At 28.4% G+C, this 22,139-nt stretch overlaps 1 protein-coding gene across 5 annotated transcripts in view; it reads left to right on the top strand.

Annotated features, from left to right (window-relative positions):
* rg (A kinase anchor protein rugose) overlaps positions 1-22,139 on the top strand; it is a 244,306-nt gene that overhangs the window by 210,464 nt on the left and 11,703 nt on the right. For all 5 annotated transcript variants that reach the window (XM_087162540.1, XM_087162543.1, XM_087162539.1 and 2 more), the window contains 8 exons: positions 13,757-13,874; positions 15,514-15,616; positions 15,701-15,816; positions 16,148-16,260; positions 18,233-18,373; positions 20,111-20,230; positions 21,415-21,567; positions 21,689-21,761. In XM_087162540.1, coding sequence (XP_087018666.1) covers positions 13,757-13,874; positions 15,514-15,616; positions 15,701-15,816; positions 16,148-16,260; positions 18,233-18,373; positions 20,111-20,230; positions 21,415-21,567; positions 21,689-21,761 — 937 coding nt within the window. The remainder of the gene's footprint in view (positions 1-13,756; positions 13,875-15,513; positions 15,617-15,700; positions 15,817-16,147; positions 16,261-18,232; positions 18,374-20,110; positions 20,231-21,414; positions 21,568-21,688; positions 21,762-22,139) is intronic.

The following is a 22,139-nucleotide window of genomic DNA, read 5'->3' as shown; positions in this document are numbered from 1 at the left end:
TCAGCCGCCGGAAATAACACGCAAGACGCCAGCTGCTATTACCATAAGTTAAATAAGTAACTGCCCGAGTTTTTGGTTTTTATAAATGCCGGTAGATTTTTCGGAAGACAGGTGTGTGCAACTCTCCTTCTATTTTTGTTCTGAATTCTGCCACAACTAATTAAGCGTGGCATTTAGAAAAAGGCGATGGTGATTCTTTTTAACTCCGGATTCATACTTATTTTAGAAGTTCTTTTTGAGTCTCGTCGTCGTGGAACGCAAGAAGAGTTTGTTTATCCAAAAGACTTAAACAGATAATGAAACATGCACGCAGATGATGAAACTAAACTAAAATGTTTTTATTTATTCATCTTTTGTTTATTAGTTACAAAATGACTCCTCAAATTATAATAATGAGTTATTAGATATATAGAAGGTAAATGGAAGCAGAAAATTAAATTCCATGTACCCCAGAAGTTAAAATTTATTAATATTTAATTCAGAAAACAGGACTTGTTAGTAATGCAATATATAAGAAGTATGTTATGGTTATGATTGAAACTGGTTACCATCTGATACTTTGGAAGAAAGTTGAGCTAGTTCAATAACTTAACTGTTATAGAGGTCGACTGAAACTAAAGAATTTTTCTGTTACTTTTTCTTTCTTTCGATATTTTTATTAATATTTAAGACAGTCCAGGGGCAATGTCAAAAGGCTTTGTTGGCCACTATTGCTCCATGTACCCATTTGTTGTTCATCACTAATTTAGCCAGTTACGGTTCTCTCTCTCTCTTTTTTTTTTTTTTTTTTTTTTTTTTTTTGTGCAATTGTTAATGATGAGATAAAATATTTTATGCACACAATTTTCAGCTTAACTTCGCTGAAACCGCTTAATAAACAATATAAATTAGTGTTAATCAGACAAGGATTGCTTGTATTTCATTCCCTATATTAGCCTCTATATCTATAGAATTTTATTTTAAAAATTATTCGCGAAAAAATTATTATAATACCTACTAAAGATAAAGAGGTTATTTATTTCACTCATTATTATTTTTTTTTCCTTGTATTTTATGAAGATCTCATCGCATTGTTTCCTACGTACCAAGATAACGTTCTTAGAAAATAATTTACATACATATTAAGATCAAGTGAATAATGCTTTTCAAAAATTAAGTTTTGCATGTTACTTTAATCGTAGCTTTTGGAAGCTGATACAATTCATTAAAATAATTATAATAATTTTCTTTACTCATTTATTTATTTTTTCTCTGAAATTCTAGTATTTTCTTGCTGAATCGGAAATTATTTTTTGTTCAATAAATTTTAGTTTAAAATTTACTGTTATCCTTAGATTATATGTATCTCGATGATATGTTATGCCAGTAAAGTTCAATAATGTGGTCTCTGACACACTAGTCTTTTGTTTATGTAAAACTTTTAAAGAGATATTTAACTTCTACCTACCCAACATGGTATTGAGTCTGAAATTAAGTTTTTTTAAAAATTAGCATTCCTAAGCAATTCAGGTGAAAAATATTTTCAGCAACATCCTATTGCCCGCTTTATTTTTATTGAAGATTTCTTTTATTTTACTGTATAAGAAGATAATGAAATTACAGGATAGCCTTGCTATAATGACAACGTTGGGTAATCAGTTGGCAAACTTATACAGACCATATAAGGAGAGGGTTAAACAGAACAAATCTAAGGGTCTGTCTTTTTAATGCCTTTAAAATGACAATTGCTATTACATTTATACATTATCAGAGTAAAATTTTATCGTGTTCCATGTAGTTCCTTAAAATAGTTTAAATTTTCCAAACTAAACACTTTTTAAAAAATGTAAATGTCCTCTTTGTGGAAGTAGGAAAGATTACGTACTCTGACATGTAGCTTACTTAAGTTCTGCGTTGTTACCACAAAACGATCTCGGTTTTCTGCAGATCTTGCGCAGAACCTACGTACGGAAGCGTGATGGATTTTGATTGAGCCAAACCTCTGATTACTCATCGCGGCCTACTAGTTAAAAAAAAGAATGATGCATTGGTTTAAGATAGTTTAACTAAACAGAAATATAATGATTTTACTTGGTTGATGTACGTTCAAAAAAGAATGTATGTTTTTAGAGTTATTGAAAGTGTTCCAGGAGGGATGATAAAGGATGACTTTAACTTCAGGTTTGTTTTTGCAATGCCTCGTTTACGTTGAAGCCAGTATCTTTTTAGGATTCCTCTTTGAAAGTGCTCACATTTCATTTTCTTATCTCCGAAGAAAAAGAAAAAAAGAACTTTTAGTCATGCGGAAAAACTGGAAAGCCAGAATACCTGCCTTCTCGAAAGGTTATTGAAAAACGAGACAAATAGCCTCAGGCTTAAGAGAAGTTTTTTCTTCTTTTACCTTTTCTTTATATTTACTTTTTCTTTCAACTTATTGTGCCTTATATTTTTCTCTTCTTGCTTTTTTCTAATCTCTTCATTCCCCTCCTCTTGACGAGTTTGTATTACGAAAAATGCCGGGTATTTGTTCCTTGAACCATTCTGATCTTCATCGATAGAAAAAGTATGTAAAAATAAGCTTTTCTTTAGATGTATTGTCAGGGTCAACTTGGCGGCTGCTCTTTGTACCTTTTGCAAGGGCGCTCAGTGACAAAGATACTCCAGGGATATCCAACATTAATCTGATTGCTATCATGACCTGGAAACGTGAGTGACGGTTGATCTTCAAAGATGCTGGACTTAAATAGGAATGTGACATTTTTTCCCTCTCTCTCAGTTTGAATTTTTTTTATTATTTTGGTTTATCTCTTTTTGTTTTAATTATTTGGTCTCTCTCTTAAGGATTACTCCCACAAAGCTTTCGTGTCTCTAAAATGATGCAGTGTAGCATCATGTTTTTTTCATTAATTTATGTCATCAAATTTTGAAACTCTGAAATTTTTTAATGCAATAAAATGGAAATTTAAAACAAATTTGCATTTTTAAATATTTTAAGTTTGAAATGAAGATTTAGTTTAATGCTTTTTAAAATTAAATGAAAATGAAAATTAAATTTATGGAAAGAAAAATTTGGAAAAAATTTTTTTCCAAAAGAGTTTTGGGGATCAAAAGTTTTGACTGCCGAAGAAAATCGCATAAGATTCCTTAATATATTCTATTGTCAAATGAATTAAAACGCAAATATTTTTTTTTCTTTTTTTGCAAAGCTACATCTTTTTTTAAAACGTATATTTTGTTTTTTTGCAAAGCTGCATCTTATATTTGATTTTAATCCTAAAATTTGATTATTACAGTCACTGTTAAGGCAAAACTTAGGGAGTAAGAAAAAAAATCAAGGGTGTTACCACATTCCTTGCGTAAGCAGTTTGCAATTTGCTTATTTTTACTAATAAAAATGTCCAGAAATGCTAAAAACATATTTGCGTCATATATTAGTGGCCCTATTCTGAGAAGAAAAAAAAAAAAAATTTGAAATTAAGAAATTTTTTTTTTACACTATTACAAAGCGTAACTGAATTTGAATCTGCAATGTTTAAATGACTTAAATAACAAAAGAATAAATAAATTGCATGACACTGCCAAAAGTAAAAATGATAAACACGTGCGTTTATCACTAATGCCTATGTTCGTTGGACAGAAATAATAGTTACTTTTACGAAGACTGATTAAGCTACACTTATAATCAAAATGTCCTAGGTCACACCTTGAAAACTAATGTAGTAAAAGAAAAATGAGGCAATGGCTTATGAAGCTGAAATAAATAAGACACTTTGGTACTCTAAACAAGTACAATCATCTGTACCTTGACCATTGTCACCGAAATAGCCATGTTTGTTTATTTATGTTTTTACCGCTGTTTTTACTCATTTTTAGTACATTTACATTTAATTTATCATTAACGAAATATTTTTTAAGAAAACTATAACAATAAAATATGGAAACTGGCTTTAATTATGTGATAAAAAAAAAGGTCTATCTTCTCTCGATTCGATATTTTATTGACAAATTTTCTGGACTCGTTACTGTGAATGAGATATCGAAAGCATCCAATGTAATCCATTATCGCATCAGAAGCACTCTTATATGACTCAGTTTCAATCCCCCTCCTCCAAAATAAAACTAGAGATGCAAACAGAATCGTCTAAATGTAAGTATAATATAATTTGTACCGCATTTATCCGTCTCGTCTCACAAATCGGATTAGCATCCCGGAGTCATGCTCTCTTTGAACCCATCCACTCTGGGTCCTAATCGCTGTCCAAACTTAATTATTTGCTCCCGCTGTTTGCATCTCCCCCAACATTTGTTCAGATACTTCCTTTCCATAATGTTTTTCCTTTTTTTAAAAAAAGAGAAGTGGTACTTCGTTGATATCGAGCATTTTCAGGGTGTAAAACTGTTTTCCAACGTTGACAGTTTGAATACTTTTTTTATATATACTTATAGTGGTGATCTTTTTTTCCCCTTTTATCCGCGATTTCCAGTTACACTTTTTCCTTTCATCGCTATCATTATTGATTGAGTGCGGTAATCGGTGATTTTATGTAACAGAATTAAATGTTGAACACATAGTTTTACTTTGGTTTTTTTCTCCGTACTTTTTTGAGTGCCTTTCCAACATTTTTATTTATCCAAAATGTCTAATAGCTGTACATAATTTAGGGTTATTTGAAATGGTTATACATTATTTCAATGTCGTCAGATTCTTTTTTTTTTCTTCATACATTTCTTTTTTTAAATTTTTGCACGTTTAGTCGTAAGATTTTTCTTTAAAAAAATTCTGTCTGGTTAATATAGTTTATTGAGAATGAAGAAATTTAATTGTATGTATCTATATCGAAATAATAATTTTCTCCGCTTTGTAAAAAGATATTTTCTAGTGGTAATGAAATTTAAGTTATTTTTAGTTAAGTATTTTTCATTTTAAATAATTTTTCCACAACTGCACGTGAAAAATTCAAAGTGCGATGGCTGTTTTTTAAGTAAGGGCCGTTTGAAAATATAAACCAAACGGAAGAAAATTCTCAAATTTATTTTTTGATTTTTCTTTTTATCCCATAAAAATTGCCAAGTTTACTAAAACATTTAACATATCTTATAACTAAACTTAGTATGCCCTCTTTATTGTAACTTGTCGCCTGCTCCATTAACCAAGAGGCCACGACCATTTTCACGTCTTCGTCATCATTGCCAGTATATCCTCATTGGTAGACGGATCATGGTTTAGAGTCCCCCTTGCCGTCAGGATAACCGTGGGAGGTTTTCGTGGTTTTCCTCACCATGTAACGCAAATGCTGGTTAGTTCCATCAAAAAGTCCTCCACGAAGACAAATTTCTCCCAATACTTGATCCAAGAGCTCTCTTGTTTTCTTGATTGGGTTCAAAATCACAAGGCTACGGAGTTGTACATTAGTAGTCGTAAACCTGAAATTGGGTCGGCTGTTCAACGACGGTTATAAAATAAAATTTATTTGAGGACAGACTGTTAACTATCCGTAACCAAGATTCTCTGATGATCAACTTCCACATTGCTACCTCAAATCAGCTTAACACATCTATGCCACTCCTTGTTTCTAATATGCAATATCTTTCACTCAAGAAGAGAGTGTGATTTTTATCAGTTCTTGAAGCATCTTTCTCATAATTTACTGTCCGCCGCTGTCCAAACTGTTTAGTTGATGCGCCATCTCAAGCTAGGACAGCCAGTCCCTGTGATGGATAGTTCTCGACACTTGCCTGCCGTCGTGCCTTGAATTTCTAAACGACAGAAGTTAACTTGAGCATCCTGAAATAATAAGCTTAAAAAAAAACATTTCTTAATTTTTTCTCATCCATCAGTGTTCCTTTTGTTTCCATGTTTTCTTCTTTATGATAACCGCATTCACAGATAAGAAAATTCGCAACCATCCTCGAAAAATTATTCGTGTGGCGACTGGGTGATAAGATTTATCTCCTTGGGTCGTAAATTTCAAATCTTGGAGACAGATGGAATTGCTGAGTTCCCATTGCAAGTTACGATTCTGGTTTTGTCTTAGTCGACCTCTCGACCGCTATTTTTCACACTGAAAAAAGTATGCTGGAAGCTTTTTATTTCATTGAAAATTTCTCATACTTATTCATCATAGTTTTTTTTTTAAAAAAAAACTTGGAGGCTGATATTATGCCATTAGGTTAGATAAGACTAATTAAGGAATTAAAGGAATAATTGCCAGCTTGATTAAATGATTCAAGCGTTCGATGAATAATGATCTCAGTTTTAGAATCTTGATAACCTCGCGATCTCTATTCTTTACTCTGAAAGCCTGTTCGAAGCTTTTTAAAATCATTAAAAAATTTTCATAATGATTCGTTTTAATTTTCAATATAATGTGTTAGCTGATATTAGACAGGATCCGTAGTTGTCCTGATTTTCCTGGTACAAAATATTTTGTCCTGATTTTTAGTCCCCCCCCCCTGATGTTTCTGATTTTTGTGTGCGTTCTCAGCACATACCAATATCTATCAATGAGAGTTAATACATTTTAAGAAACGAAAGATAGGGATTTTCGATGTAGCATTTTTCAATTCAATTAATACTGCTAGTAAAAATCACAAAATTCTATTGCTCAAGTTGTTAGTCTTGTTACAGGACATTTTATGAACAAGAAACAGCATTTTTGCCGCCGATTATTTTTTTTTTTTTTATATATACAATGTCCGACTGCTAACTGAAAAGTGGTGTTAAAAATAAACTTATTAACATATTAGAGCAATAAATTTTCTTTATTGCAAAATCGAAAGTACTCTTAAATGTCCTTTTACTGCAAACAATCGTTTTATTTTCTTTATTTTTTTTTATTTTGGTGATCTTTGCTGCCATACTACGACGACGTATTACATTTTCTTGTCATTTGTTTATTTTCGCATACATTTATTCTTTAGAAAGTAGATTGTATACAATTTAGTTTTCAAGTAATTTATTGTAGTATGAAAATATCTATGATTATCAATTTTCTTTTAAACTCATTTCGATTAATTTTTACCTAAAGGAATCTGTTTCCGTAGTCAAGAAAATTCGGGTTCCGAAATTTTCCACTGCGTGTAGGCAGGTGCAAAACATTGCACCGTGTAGCAGTGCACCGTTTTTAAATTTATTTCTGATCAACTTGCTCATATTTTTTTATTATTTAAAAACGTTAATTGTTGTCTACATGTTTTTAAAGAAATATGCCGTAAGATTGTGGGCAATTAAATAAATATGCTTCACAAAACGGAATTTTCTGAGCGATGAATTACAATATTTTTTTTAGCTCTTCATTTCCTTTTCTTCAGTGTGTATTGCGTTGCGCCACTGATTTTGTCCTAATTTTTTCGTAATATGTTGTTCTGATTTTTATTTTAGGCCACTGCGGAGCCTATATTATGCCATTGATTTTAAATTAAACGAATTTTAGAATCAAATGTATAATTGTTTGACAAGTAGGTTAGAGAATTAAATACTAGAATTGTTTGTGTTCAATGAATAATGATTTTGTTTTTGAAATCGTTGATGACCTAAGTTAAAGGATTAAATGATAGAATTATTAGTGTTTAATGAATAATGATTTTATTTTTGAAAACGTTGATGACATCTTGACTCCGCCTCTTATTCTGCACAGTGAAAAAATGCTTGAAGCTTTTTTCTACATTGAAAAATTCTCGCACTAATTTGTTGTAATTTTTAATAAAAGCGTGTCAGCTGATATTATGCCTTTAGACATTATTAAATTAATTAAACAATCAAATTAATAATTTTGTTCACTTATTATTATTAGATAGATTGATAAAAGGATAAAATTTTCCAATTTTTTTGATGACCTTGGTTTCTATTCTTCAAACTGAAAACCGCTTGAAGCTTTTTGTTAGATTGACTTATCATCGCACTAATTCATCGTAATTGTTTAATAAAATCGTTTCGTCTGATATTATGCCGTAAAGTTAAAATTGAACTAATTAAAGAATTAAATGAATAAGTGATAGAATTAATCCGCGTTATTTGTTTCTTCTATTTCTCACGTCACCAAGATGATTTGCATTCTATCTTTGTCCATTTAATTTTTTTTTAATTTGTTATTTAGATTTGTTATTTTATTATTTGTGATTAATAAAAAGCATTTCTCGGGAATAATATTTTCTTTCATTTCCAGGAAAAATCGTCATCGAATTAATACCCATTTTCTTCATGATTACTTCATACAAATTTAGAGAGAGGAAAGATTCGGCAGAAAGAAAAAGTGTTTTTTTTTTTTTTTTTTTTTTTCCCCTTCTAATTTTATCAAGTTTATTTTGGTAAAGGGAAAAGAAAAAAAACGAACTACTTTGCTACTCTGAATTACTTTTGATCTAGAGATCACGTTTTAGAATCTCAATGGTTTGAAAGGGTGACCTCTAATATGCTAATTAATTAGTGCGGACGATTTTTTAAATCACGAAATGAAACACAAAAACATACTTTCGCTGAATAAACATACCTTTTTTTTTTTTCCAACGGATTCGAATTTTTGTTTCCCAAAATTTAGGGGATAGCCGCAATGGAAAATATGGTCCCCATAGTTTAGTCAGGAGAGCGATCCTAAGTTTGAACCCCTGTATGATAATTTTACTTTTTGCGTATTTCGCCTTATCTCGAGAACTTCGAAGCGAATTGAAAAATTTTGGCTCACAATTATAAAATTCGTTTATCCAAAGATGATTCTATATAAAAAAAAATTAATTTTAGTAATTATTTATTATTATTTTATTTAATTATAGTCCAAAAAATCTCGTTGTAAGGTATACAATTTTTTACATCATTTTAAAGTATGTAATTTTACATAGCCAAGTACAAAATTTGAGCGAAGCCGGTTAAATATTTCCTGAGAAATCGAATTTTCAATATTCGATTTCTTTAACATTCGATTTCTCAACTATTCATCCAACTTCGCTTTAATTTTGTATTTTGTCATGCAAAATTACATACTTTAAAATGATGTAAAAATTACGCACATTACAATTTTTTTTAAAAAAAATTGATCTATTATTGTATAAAAAAATAATAAATAATTACTAAAATTTATTTTTGTGTATGAAATTTTCTTTTGACCAACAAGTTTTGTACTTGTGTGCAAAATGTTTTCAATTCAACTTAAAAAGTTCTCGAAATATGCAGAAATACGCAAAAAGTAAAATTAACGTTAAGGGGTCCAAACTTTGGATCGCTCTGCTGACGAAACTTTGGGGACCATATTTTCCAGATTCGCTTTATTTTGGGGGGTCAAAAATCCGAATCCGTTGGGGGAAAAAAAAGGTATGTTTATTCAGAGAAAGTACGTTTTTGTGTTTGATTTTGTTACTTAAATCATCATCTGCACTAATTATTTTACACATTTGAGGTCACCCCCTCGAACTATTGAGTTCTAGAACTGGAACATCCGATTATTAGAGCGAAATCATGGTGGTCTGTTTTTTATTTTATTTTATTTATTTATTTATTTTTCCCCGCACTGTACGTCTATTGAGAAATAAAAAATATATTACTGTTCAGATCAAGGCTCGTTAGTTTTAAATATGCTTGATTGAAATCCACTATTTTTTTTAAGTCATTGATATCAATCTAATGGGTTTTTTCAAACATATCATTAATTTAAAACTTCACAAAGCATAAAAAAACTTCTATCTTTCTTTTTTTTTCTTCTTTTTTTCAAAAAATTGATCCAAGTAGCTAAAAAGTTTGGGAACCACTATAGTTATTATCACTAAAAAAATATTTTCTATTATTATCACAAAAAGAATATTTTCGCGTTAATAAAACAATTTTTTTTTTGTTACAGATGTATAAGTTTTGGCTCTTTTTTTATAAATTCAATATGTTATGAATGAGAATTATGATAGAATTTTTTTATTATATATGCAGAGATGCCAACTTGCTCCGGACAGCAAATATATATTTTAAAGTGGTAGTTTATTAATTGTAATTCTTGGTTTAATAAATTCAATTTAGTAGATTTATATTCACCACTATTTCTAAATAATTCGTAGGCTTATATAATTCGCCACTTTAAAGTACTTATGTCATGCTATATCTTTTAAAAAGCAAGCAAAAATAGTCAAATATTTGAAAAATTTACTTAGTAGTTATTTACCGTTTTTTTTTAAGTATTTTGGCGTGTCCGGAGCAGTTGGCATCTCTGTATATGTCAGTGCTAGCTGAATACTATATAAATGATTTAGAGAAATCGAAATTTAAATCCAAAACAAAATTATAACCTTTTAAAGAATTTAAATAATCTGAAACTCAATTTGCTAGTTATCTTACACTTCTATAAAAAGACTATTCAGTTTGCAGTATTTCTATTGTAAAAAAAGTGACCATCTATCAAGTTATTTTTATATTACCTTGTCGGATTCTATGAAAAGAATGGTCTTATTTTGAAATAAATCATGCTTTAAAAATTGTATAATTAAGATTTGTTTACAACTACAATTTTATAAATAGAATTTGGAGGAATATGATAGGTGTTATAAATGATAAATTATTGTCCCTAAACTTTTTTTCTCCTTAATATTTTAAACTCAGCTTATAATTATAACCTGAACTGTTTTTAAAATAAGTTGATGACATAATATTGATAAGATGGAAATGTCATTCTGTAAAATTTGTTACATTTGCATAAAAATTCTTTACTACTGCCATTTAAGTAAAATTATTAATTTTTTTCATCATACATTCATAGATATAAAACGCAACTTGCGTAAAAATAATTTTTTAACTCAATAACTAATCAAACCTTTATTTAATTGGTATTTTAAAAATGTTATTATGGATTTTAAGCTTTTTTTAAGAAAATTGAATCGAAGAAAAAAACAAAGCTAATTCTGCCATGTAGTAAAATAATAAACTCAAGCAGCGGGGGGAAAGAAAAATCAAAATTTAGATTTTTTTTTATTTGGCATTTTTGAATATAAGCTACATTGCAAAAAATTAATTATAATTTTTCTATAAAAAAAATCATTTTTTAGAGTTAATTCTATTTTAGAGTTAATAACGCGAGCAAGGTAAAGTAAATAGTTGTTTAACCGCTTTTCTGGAAATTTATCGTGAAACATTTAGGTTGTTGTTTTTTTAATTGCTCGGCAAAAATCGGTAGTTCTACTTTAAATTTTTTTTTTTAAATAATTTTATATTTTTTTTTTCTTTCAATCTTTAGCTCTCTGGTATATTGAAATTAATTGATCCGGAAAAATAATTTATGCAAATATTGCCCATTTTTCATTTCAGCATAATTGTTTTGGGATGAAAATTAGGCTTGTTTGACGTATGTTCTTAAAGTTTATTTACTTCAAAAACTTTTTTTTTCACGAAGGATTAATTAATTACATTAGGGAGGATTAATATTTGAAACGTTATTAAGGAAATTATTGTTGAGTGATTGATTTCTGTTTTACTTCTCTAAAACGTTTTTTTTTCTTTATATTTTTGTAGATGTGAAATTAATGACTTGGATAATAATAAAAAGTAAAATAAGTAAACAAAGTAATTAAAAGCGGACCCAATGAACTCTTCTCAACGTTAACTACTTGGTCACGTGGTGTAGGATAGGGTGTTGGATTATCCCATTTCATATAATATGTACCATAGTGTAGATTATACCATTTTGTAGTGTATATGTATTACAGTGTATTTAGATTGCTAAGAATTTTTATTTGCATTTTCTTCTTTCGAAATAGAATTTGAAATATCTTACTAGAATTTGAAATATTTCTTAATGCAATGCTAGGGAAAATAATGAATTTCATCCCAATTTGTTCGGTAATTACTTACAGTCAATTGGATAAACCGTTATACATTTGAAATTCTTTTTTTAATTCATTAAATTGTTAAAAAGTTATATTATGTTTAAAAATGATGTAACTTAATATAATGCTGAGTTAAAAGTACTGGTTTTTTATTTTATTAAAAGATCAATTATTTAATTATCAATTAATAATTTATTCTTTCTAGTGGGTGTAAATGATAAAAGAATAAAACGATATACATTCCTCTATTAAATTATTCAAGATTAAAAGTTAAAACCATATACTATATAGAGACATGTTTTCATATTCTTTTGTAACAAAAGTAACTTTAATGGTTTTACCAATTTTTGCAATCTTTCAAGAAATTCTATTCATTTAAAAACAAGTAAATTTCAACCTTTTGAATGTTACTTTAAATGATAATGTCTCTATTTGCAGAATAACAAAATATCATTTCAAATTAAATCTTGATACATTTATTGTACGGCTATCAAATTTAAAGTTATGCCTCTTAAGTACACAAATTACACAAATATTTTTTTAGGTCTTTTATTGAAAAATAAAAACAGTGCCTTTCTTTCTCGTTTTAGCAAAGTCGAACAATATTTTAACTTTATTTTATAACTTCGTTGAACAGCCAGTCCAATCTTTGGATTTGCAACTCCGTAGCCTTGTAATTTTTAACCCAATACAAAAGACAGGTGCTTCAGAAAGTATTGGGAGAGGTTTGCCTTCATGTAGGATTTGTTTTGATGGAACTAACACGCGTTTTCGTTACATGGTGAGAAAAACCTTGAAAACCACCCACGGTTAGCCTGACTGCAAAGGGACTCTAATCCACGATCCGTCTACCACTGAGGATATTTTACGTTTAGCACTGTGGTCGGTGCGAATCGGGTGCGGAATTCGTATCGACCAGCCATTGCTGGGATTCGAACCCGATTCACCTCATTGCAAAGCGAAGCTCTGAGCCACCACGGCTCTTGACATAACCATAGTACTCAACGATCCCTCGTAATTGTTATGTCACGTGGGAAGAGCCCATAGTAATATCAGAAATTTGTGCCAGAGATTGTATGTATCACACTCAATTCAACACTGTTTTGAAATATTTAAAATTGAGATATGCAAGAAGTACCTATTTGAATTTAAATACGAAAATTATTTGTTAGTTCCATTTCGATTAATGTATTCTATAATTGAGATTTAAATGAAGACTTATTGAAGATTCAGTTTTAAAATGTTCGTAGCCTTCGAAATGTTAGGAAACAAAGAAAATGTTCTTCATTTTAGGTGCCTGTAAGGAATGTTTATCACTAAATAATTACTAATATAGGGGAAGACATTTCGAACCTAAAGTTGTCACCGAACAACTGCTAAAAATATTTAATTTGAAATAATTATCGTTCAATTTAGTTAAATTTTAGGAAAAAAGTATTTAAAAAGTTTTACGAATTTTTTTTAGTATATTTCGCTTTATTGAAAGAAAAAAAAATTTATGTCGAAAACATTTCTCTTAACTCATACAGTCTTCCTTCTCATCTCACGATATTAATTTAAAAATATATATTTATACTCGTTATTCAGGTATTTATTATTGTGTTTAATATTCGTGCGAAGTCGGAAATACCTGTCCCATTTTTCTGTCCCCTCCCCCCAGAAAAATGATACTAATGTCAATTTTTTTCTATTATTAAAAATAAGGGCTTCTCGAGTATAATGTTTTTTGACGAAATTATCGCCTGACTTTATTTTTATTTAATTATTTTTCTCATTTTCGGTATTTACAATAAAATTCTTACCTTCTGCTTCAAGAATTTTTTTCAACGAAGTTATTTAATAATTTTATTGTGTTTATCTCCTGTTTTACTTGCATTTGTATGTGATCATCATTAATTTAAGTGTTTTTTTTTCGTAGCCTTTAAAATAATATTTACTTTATTTATTTTGTGCTTTATTTTAAAAAGTTTTTTCTTTCTTTCAGGTTATCAAATATTGTGATCATGTCCATGGGAAGTGGCATTTTAGTGAGATACGAGCTGTGTTCTCGAGGCGATATTTACTGCAAAATGTTGCTCTGGAAATATTTCTGGCCTCAAGAAGTTAGTTTTATTTATATAATTATTGTTTGTCTAATGTAAATGGCTCTAAAGCGACCATCGATTAAGAAAAAATCGAATAGCGAAAAACAGGAGATGGAAATAACTAGTTTGCTGCGTTTTGCTTAGAAAACCATTGTTTATTCTCTCTAAGTTTCGTCAATAGATGCCACTGCTAATTAAAGAAAAATTGAAGAATTATATAAATTGTTTCCTTAGCTTGAGCAGCAAACCGCACATTTCTGTCTTGTTGTGTGGAAATAGTTATAGTCGTTGTAGTCAGTTTTATAAATTTCGCCTGAGAGGACCATTTAAGACTGTTTTTACAGCTCTGTAAAATTTAAAAAATATCCCTTTTGCGTTTTTTATCTTCAAATGTCAGCGGGATACACTCAATAACGTTCTATGAATCATTGATCTACAAATAAATCGTAATTAAATCATAAAATATTTAAAAATTTGCGAGCACAATTGCCAAAAGCGATGATGGTGAAGCTTTTACTCACAATTTCTTTATAATAATAACTTTCGTTTTTTAAAGTAAAAAATCCATCATTTTTTTAAAATTTTTTACATGATTTTAAAAATACCAGAATTAAAAAAAAAAGTATAAAACAGTTAAAATAGACAAGTATTTTGATTCTTTACTGATTATTAAAATTTCAAGTTATATTATTTATATTTTAGAATGAGTAACTTGAATGGTATAAATAACTTGAAGCAACTCCCTTCAAAAAAATTTTTTTGAATAAATATACTTATTATTTTATATTATGTTTTGTTTGTTATGATCTTACAATATTACAAAATTTTGTTTAGTATCAAAGTTTGAGATATTTTATAATCTAGAAGATTCGAGAGAGCAAATTTTGACAGATATATACGTTCTGAATAAATGTGTAAAATGTGAGGCTTATCAACTTCTTAATTAAAACTTATATTACATATTTTAAAATTTATTAAAAAAAAATAATAGTACAAAAGGAAAAAAAAAACATGAATTTTTAAAAATAATTTTCTAATTATTTCAACTCTATATGAGTTATTTACAAAATTTTGAAATTACTATCTCCTAATATTTATAAGAATTAACAAATTAATTTATTATTTACCCATTCAAGATCATTGTTCCTATGAGCTATTTTCAAAAAAATTATCAATGGTAACCCAGTTATTTCATTGTCAAAATTTAACTTGGAAAAAAAAAGGCACAGGTGTGTTTATTCAAATATATTGACATTGTTAAGCTTCAATAAAATTGTCTAAAATTAATGTACTGTGATGTTTTGAAACTAAATTGGTAATTGATTTAAACTTAATCCCTTTTCATAATGGTACTTCTTATATCGTAATAAAATGTTGCGTTTCTACTACAGCAGTCTGAAATGGTTTAAAACCTTGTTATTTTGATCACAGTTTCTTTTTTTCAAAAAGTATAAATATTCTGAGCTGAGCACATAGTTTTGATGTCCGTTTAACTGGTGAATATATTTATGAGATTGTATATTTATAAAATTTACTGATTTCTATTTTATTTATTTGAAAACAGCAGGTATGCTTATTGTTTATACATAAATACATTTTCTTTTATTTTAAACCTTGCTCTCTGATTATCATTATATTTTTTTGTTTTTTATTTTAGCCTCCATAATGCTTGCTTTCATGGATCATTTAACTGTGAAAAAAGTTGTGAAAGCCCTTCCATGTGTTGGTGTTGGAATTAAATATGGCATTCCTCAAACTAGGTATTTATACTCTATAAGATAATTATTAACATTATTTGAATTTTTTTCTATTTTTCTAAACATGCCATTTTTTTTAATGTGCAGGAGGGCATCTTTAATGTCTCCTCGCCAAATCTTCCAACAATCCAACATGACGCAGAAGTGGCAAAGAAGAGAAATAACAAATTTTGAATACCTTATGTTCCTAAACACTATTGCTGGTAAATTCATTCAAATTTCTTTCTTCTTTTTTTTTCTTTTTTTTTCCTAGAAGAAAACGAATTTTTAGAGTTTTATTTTTCATTTAGATATTTTCAGTGTGATACTGACAAAAAATATTGCTGTAATTAAAGCAATATTATAATTTAATTCTTTTATAAAACAATTATTTCTAAATTTATAATAATTACAAATTTATTTATATTCATTACATTTTTGGGTTTGGTTTAGTTTGGTTTTGGTTGTTATTCATTACATTTGTGACTCTTAAATTAGTAAAAAATTAAAAAATTTTGCACTTAGCTTTCGTACATTTATATTTTTATGATACAGGTCGAACTTACAATGATTTGAACCAATACCCTGTTTTCCCCTGGGTGTTGACGAATTATGAATCACCTGAGTTGGATCTTAGCCTACCTAGTAACTATAGAGATCTTTCCAAGGTATTATCAATTTTGTTTTACATAATTTTTAACAAAGTTTAACTCAGATAAGGAAAAGTGCAGTTTTTTGCCATATTATTATTGAATAATTTACTATGTCATTTTTTTTACTATGTTCATCCATTGTGTTTTAATTATGCTTTTTACTTTATTAAATAGTTTTTGAATAATTCCTTATAATTATTATTGGGATAGTAATGAATATTTATGTTGCTTTTTTATTGAGTAGATTTTATAACTAACCAGTTTTTTGTTATTGTACATAGAGTAAACATTTTTATAAAATTGTTACCGTGTATTTTATGTTCTAATTACAAAACTGTTCATATTTTCGAGGACTGCAAAAAATGTTCAGGATCTGGAATGTCACAATTTATTTAAGAATTTTTGATTATCTTATAATGTTGTGTCTTTAGACTTAATTACTTTGAGTTTTTTTTTTCTTTACAAAGAAAGAATATATTTTTCAAAATATTCATAAAAATTTGCTGAGTTCAAAGTCAGCATAACAAGAATAAAATAGATTTGAAATAAAAATATATATAATTGAATTATTTTCTAATAATATTTCAGTTGTTTCAAGATTTACATCTGCATTGACAGAAGTGTTAAAATCAGAATCCAAAGAAAAATTATTCTTGATTTTTTTTCCATAATTCTGGTTTATTTTTTTCATTTTCCTTATTTTCTTCATTTTCGTTTAAATCATGTGAGATGAATTCAGTTTTACATAAGTAATTTGCACTTATACTTTTTAACCCTTCCCAAAATTTTTGAATAATCACAATGGCTAAGAAGATTATCAAGAATTTCCTTCTCTTCAATGTTTAACAGTTTTATCCATAACAGTTTTGGCATCCCTACAAAATTCTTGTGAAAGCAATTAGTAGGTGAGATGCAGCCCATAGGGGAAAATTTTGTGGTTTTAGGACTAAAAGTTGTCACTTTGTCAATGTATACTATACAGTGCTGTAGTTAGAAAAAATATTTGGGGAACTCTCATCTTTTTATAGCATATATGTTATATTTGACTGATTTTATGTAAGCCGAAAAACAACCAATTTAAATTACTTGGCCAACTTTAATTAAAAAATGCAGGCATTTATTTTTTATCTTTTTAAAAAAAAGGTTTTTCCCAATTTGCATTTTTTTTATATTTTGTGTATTCATCATAAAAGCTATTGATAAAATAATTATATAATTAAATTAACCATATAAATTTCGATTAAATAAAACCAATTATACAATTCTTTATTAGCACTTGAAAAACACTATTAACTACTTATCTGTTAAACACTTTGTCTTGATATCTAGAAGGAAGAAAATACATACATGCATGTACAAAAAAAAAAATATACTAATTTGTTTTGTAAGAGTTTAACAGTAATAGAAGTTCACATTAATAATAACTTATGTTACTTACTTTAAAAGGATCTTTATTAAAATAAAAAGTAAGTGAACTTCCTGAGTTTTTTTTTAATTTTTTTTTATTACTGGAACATAATTATTTGTTCTTAGATTGATTTCCTTGCCTACCAGATTATAGAATATGTAAAACAGAGCTGTAAAGAAAAATAATGTCATTTAATATTCAAAATTTTACAAACCTCATGAAATTAATGAAAACCGATCATTCGGATTTGTTAACGAATCATTCAGAATTGAAAGCTCATTTGTCCTTTCGAATATGATTAGTACAATCTGCACTTCTGTCAGAGTAGAATTGTTTTTTCCCAGAACTGAGCAGAAATTTTTGTTTGACTTTAAATATGAGAACGAATAAAAAAATGAATGTTTGAAATTTTTTTCAAATATTTAAAAAAATTTTCCACTGTAAATCAAATATTTCGGGGAATGGCGTTACCAACTACAGCACTGATACTATAGGTTGTAACGCAGAAAAGCTGTTACAAAGCTTGTTTTGATTGAATTTTATTTTATGGTGGTAAAAACCGTAATTTATTTATTTCAGCCTGTAGGAGCGCTTAATCCTAGCAGAAAAGCATTTTTTGAGGAGCGTTATGAAACCTGGGAACATGAAACAATACCTCCCTTTCATTTTGGGACCCATTATTCAACATCTGCTTTCACTTTAAACTGGCTAGTCAGAGTGGTAAGTTGCCTTCTCATACTATAGTAATTAATTTTTATTGTTTTTTATCTGGGCAGTAATTCCTCTTATGCACTATAGTGTATCAAATACTAGAAAGTAGTTGGTGGTAAGTTATGACGCATCCCTCGCCATTCAAAGTAAATAATAATAATACAGTGAAACCTCTAGGTAGTGACCACTTTCCGTTCCACGGTACAATGGTCGTTGATAGAGGTTAGGGTCATTCTTAGAGGTTATTTCCATTGACCTCAAAATTGTTATCGAAGGTGCATGGTTTTTCGCAAAGGATTTAATTTTTAGTCAGCGTCATTCTTGGTGCATAAATGCCACTTCTGTTGGTCTCATGAAAAGATGGATCGATGAATAAGATTCAGCATCTATAAAAATTATTCCAACTGAACCTATTTGAATAAATAAAATATTTTTTGTTTAAGTTTGCATTTAATTTTTTATATTATAAAAATTAGCTTTAAAATTTGTGAAGAGGTTTGTTTATAGGAGATGCTTGTTTTTTCTAAAAAAATGTTTTTTTCTAATTTAACTTTCAACTCTGAAAGTAAATCATTGATAGCACGTTTTTAGTGCACTCTGACTGCAACATGAGGTTGTATCGTCAAAAAAGCTCTCAAAATAAGAGTCTCACACAAATGTTTTGAATACATTTTAATCTACTTATTTGTTTTCTTGAATTTTTTGCTTTGATATTTTTTCGTGTTTCCTTATTTGACATTTTTTGCATTCGGTGTGGATGCTTCCCTGATTGGTGGGAGAGGTCTTAAAGTTTTTTTCTAAGATAAAGTCTATGGAAAAAATTCTGTGCCTCCCAAAAGGGGTCATAAATAGAGGTGGTCTTCTGTAACAAAACGAAAAAATAGTGTGCAAGCAGATTTATTTGGAAAAAATTAAACAGCAAAAAAAAAAATTTATTTTTTCTTCTGTTTTGTTAGCAGAATTACAAAATGAAAATAATTTTAAATGAAAATAGTAATTTTAGTTATAATTCTTTGTGGATTTATAATTGCTGAATCAGTTATTCAATGTGTTTTATTCCAAATCATAAAATTTTTTATGTATACAGTTCAAGTAGAAATTTATATTAAATAGGGATCACTTCTAGTAAGACTCAGAAATTTGGAAGTCTGGGGTCTTAAATAATCCTTTAGCTTCCAATAACTGATTATGTTTAAAAGAACATAACATTTATTTTTTATTCTTATGGAATTACAAAAGCAATGCAATTGCTGTTTTGCCATGTTGTTCATCTGTCTCAATCAGAGATAGAGATTTGTATTTTTCACTATATACATGCAAATTTTGTTCAGAATTAATCTTTACCTTTTATTTCTAAAATGTGCTCTTTTTTTTTTTTTTTTTTTTTTTTTTTTTTTTTATCTGTGCACAATTTTATCTTTTCACAATTGAAATTTCCAATATATTATTAGTTTTCTGGTTCTTCATTATTTTAAAGAGCTTATAAATTAAATTTACATCTTTAATATTTTTTTTTGCTTTAAAAAAGGAAATCTTAATAATCTTGTAGAATTTTATTCACTTGCAATTTGTTAGTAAATTTCTACTTTGTAAGTAGATTTTTTTTCTTAAATAATGTAGGAATTTGAATTTTTTTTATAGAATTATTAGATATTTTGTTTTTAATTAAAACCTTTTGTTGTTTTCCATATTTTTATCACTAGATCATGTCATTAAAATTAATAATAAATGTGATTTAATTTTTAGGAGCCATTTACAACCATGTTCTTGTCATTGCAAGGAGGTAAATTTGATCATGCCAACAGGATGTTCCATTCTGTAGCTCAGGCTTGGAAAAATTGCCAAAGAGATACTTCAGATGTTAAAGTAATTTTTGTTGTTGCAATAATATGAATTTTTGATTAAGTTTTTGTTCCTCAGCTTGTTCATGTTTAGGGACTTGCTTTAATGAATGATAATTCTTCCTTTTTCATTTCTCTTTAAAACAGAATAGCTCATATGTCTTTCTCCATTCATTTGAATTTTTGGTGATTTCTAATATTTTAACATTTTAAAAATGATTTTAAGCAAGAAAAAATATATTACTCTATTATAAATATTAGATATTTTTAAAAATTATATTTTTTAGTCTCACCAAAAAATGTTACTAAGTTTGTACATATCTTTGCAAACCCAACTTTTTATCTTTTCTCATTTTATACAATAAATGTTGAAAAATATATTTAATTGCCATTTATACTCTTGTTTTAGTATTTAATCTTTGTAGGTAAACAAAATCCAAAGCATTTTTACTTTTAACTCTGTGGCACTTTAATAAAAATCATTAATTGGCTAACTATGTTAGTATTTGTTTTAATACAAATTAATATTATCGTTTCTACAATTGAATGTTAGTATTTGTTTTAATACAAATTAATATTCTCGTTTCTACAATTGCACAGTTTGCTTTATCAATCGAATTTCTGTTTAGAAATTTCATAGTTTCTAATTAAATTGTATTAAGACCCATAATCGCATTTCGAAACAAACGAAATTTGATGGTTTTATCGTAATATTTCATTAAGAAATTTTCTTTTTCTCTGAACTTATCATTACTCTTCTTCCTTTTGGCAATTCCACGATTTACAAACGTTGTATTTAGTTTTTGCAGGCTTAAATAGCTTAAAACTCAGTTGAAAAATTCGAGCTATTCTAATTTTTGTGAAAAAAGTCTGGGTGTAATTTACAATCACTCCGATTTTCAAAAATTTTAAAAACTAAAAGCTAGCTCTTATGAGCATAACTCATATTGTGTTATGACCATAACACCCAGTTATTAATTTTTTAAACTAATTACTAAAAATTGGAGTAAGAAGGAACGGCATTTAGACTTATTTTAATAAAAATTGTTGGAGCTATGCGATTTTTTTCGTCTGAGTTATCTGTTTTTTAAGTTTGCAAATATGACATTTCTGAAAGATGAAATATCCCCTTTTTATAAACTTAAAATGTGTTCTTAGTTTTTATATTGAAAACATGTAAGTTGTAAATATCTTGTGTATAATTTTCAGGAATTGATACCTGAATTTTTCTATTTGGCTGAAATGTTCATGAATAAAAATGGTTATCAGTTAGGCTGCCAAGAAGACGGTGTACCGGTGGTTGATGTGATTCTTCCACCATGGGCCTCCACACCAGAGGAGTTTGTCCGTATCAACAGAATGGTGCGTTAGTTGTCCAAAATATTTTTAAATTTATCGAATTATTTTTAAATGTAATACTAACTTTTGTTTTAAATTAATAACATATAATTTTGAGTTACGTTTAGCTATCTATTTTTGGTAGGCTTTGGAATCTGAATTTGTTTCCTGCCAGCTGCATCAATGGATTGATCTTATATTTGGTTACAAACAAAGAGGTATGGCTATCAAAATTATTATTTTTATTTTAGCTATTTTTTTTATTTCTAAAATATTTTTATAGATTGAAGAATTTAAACCTTTGGGTCATGACTTAAATTTGTTATGAATTTTCCATGTTAGTCTGTGTCCCACTGTGAACTGATTGTAAGACGTAGTACCCAGTTAGTCACCAGTCAAGTATCACTCACTGCGATCAGTGAGCATGTGGGTGACCACTTTGATCAGCCTGCGAAGGGCCCAAGGATGCACAGTATAGTTTCTTCTTAAGCTGTTCCGTTGTAAATTGCAAGATGCAGGCCATTGAGCTATCAAAGTGGGAAATCCACCCCTCTGCAAAGGATCAAAATTGTGATGTCATGTGTTCATCCGCAGAG

The sequence above is a fragment of the Parasteatoda tepidariorum genome, chromosome 1, assembly GCF_982258835.1.
Source record: "Parasteatoda tepidariorum strain Cologne lab strain chromosome 1, Ptep-v5.0, whole genome shotgun sequence".
NCBI lineage: Eukaryota > Metazoa > Arthropoda > Arachnida > Araneae > Theridiidae > Parasteatoda > Parasteatoda tepidariorum.
Note: the sequence above shows the minus strand (reverse complement) of the source record. Positions and strands in the feature narration are given on the sequence as shown.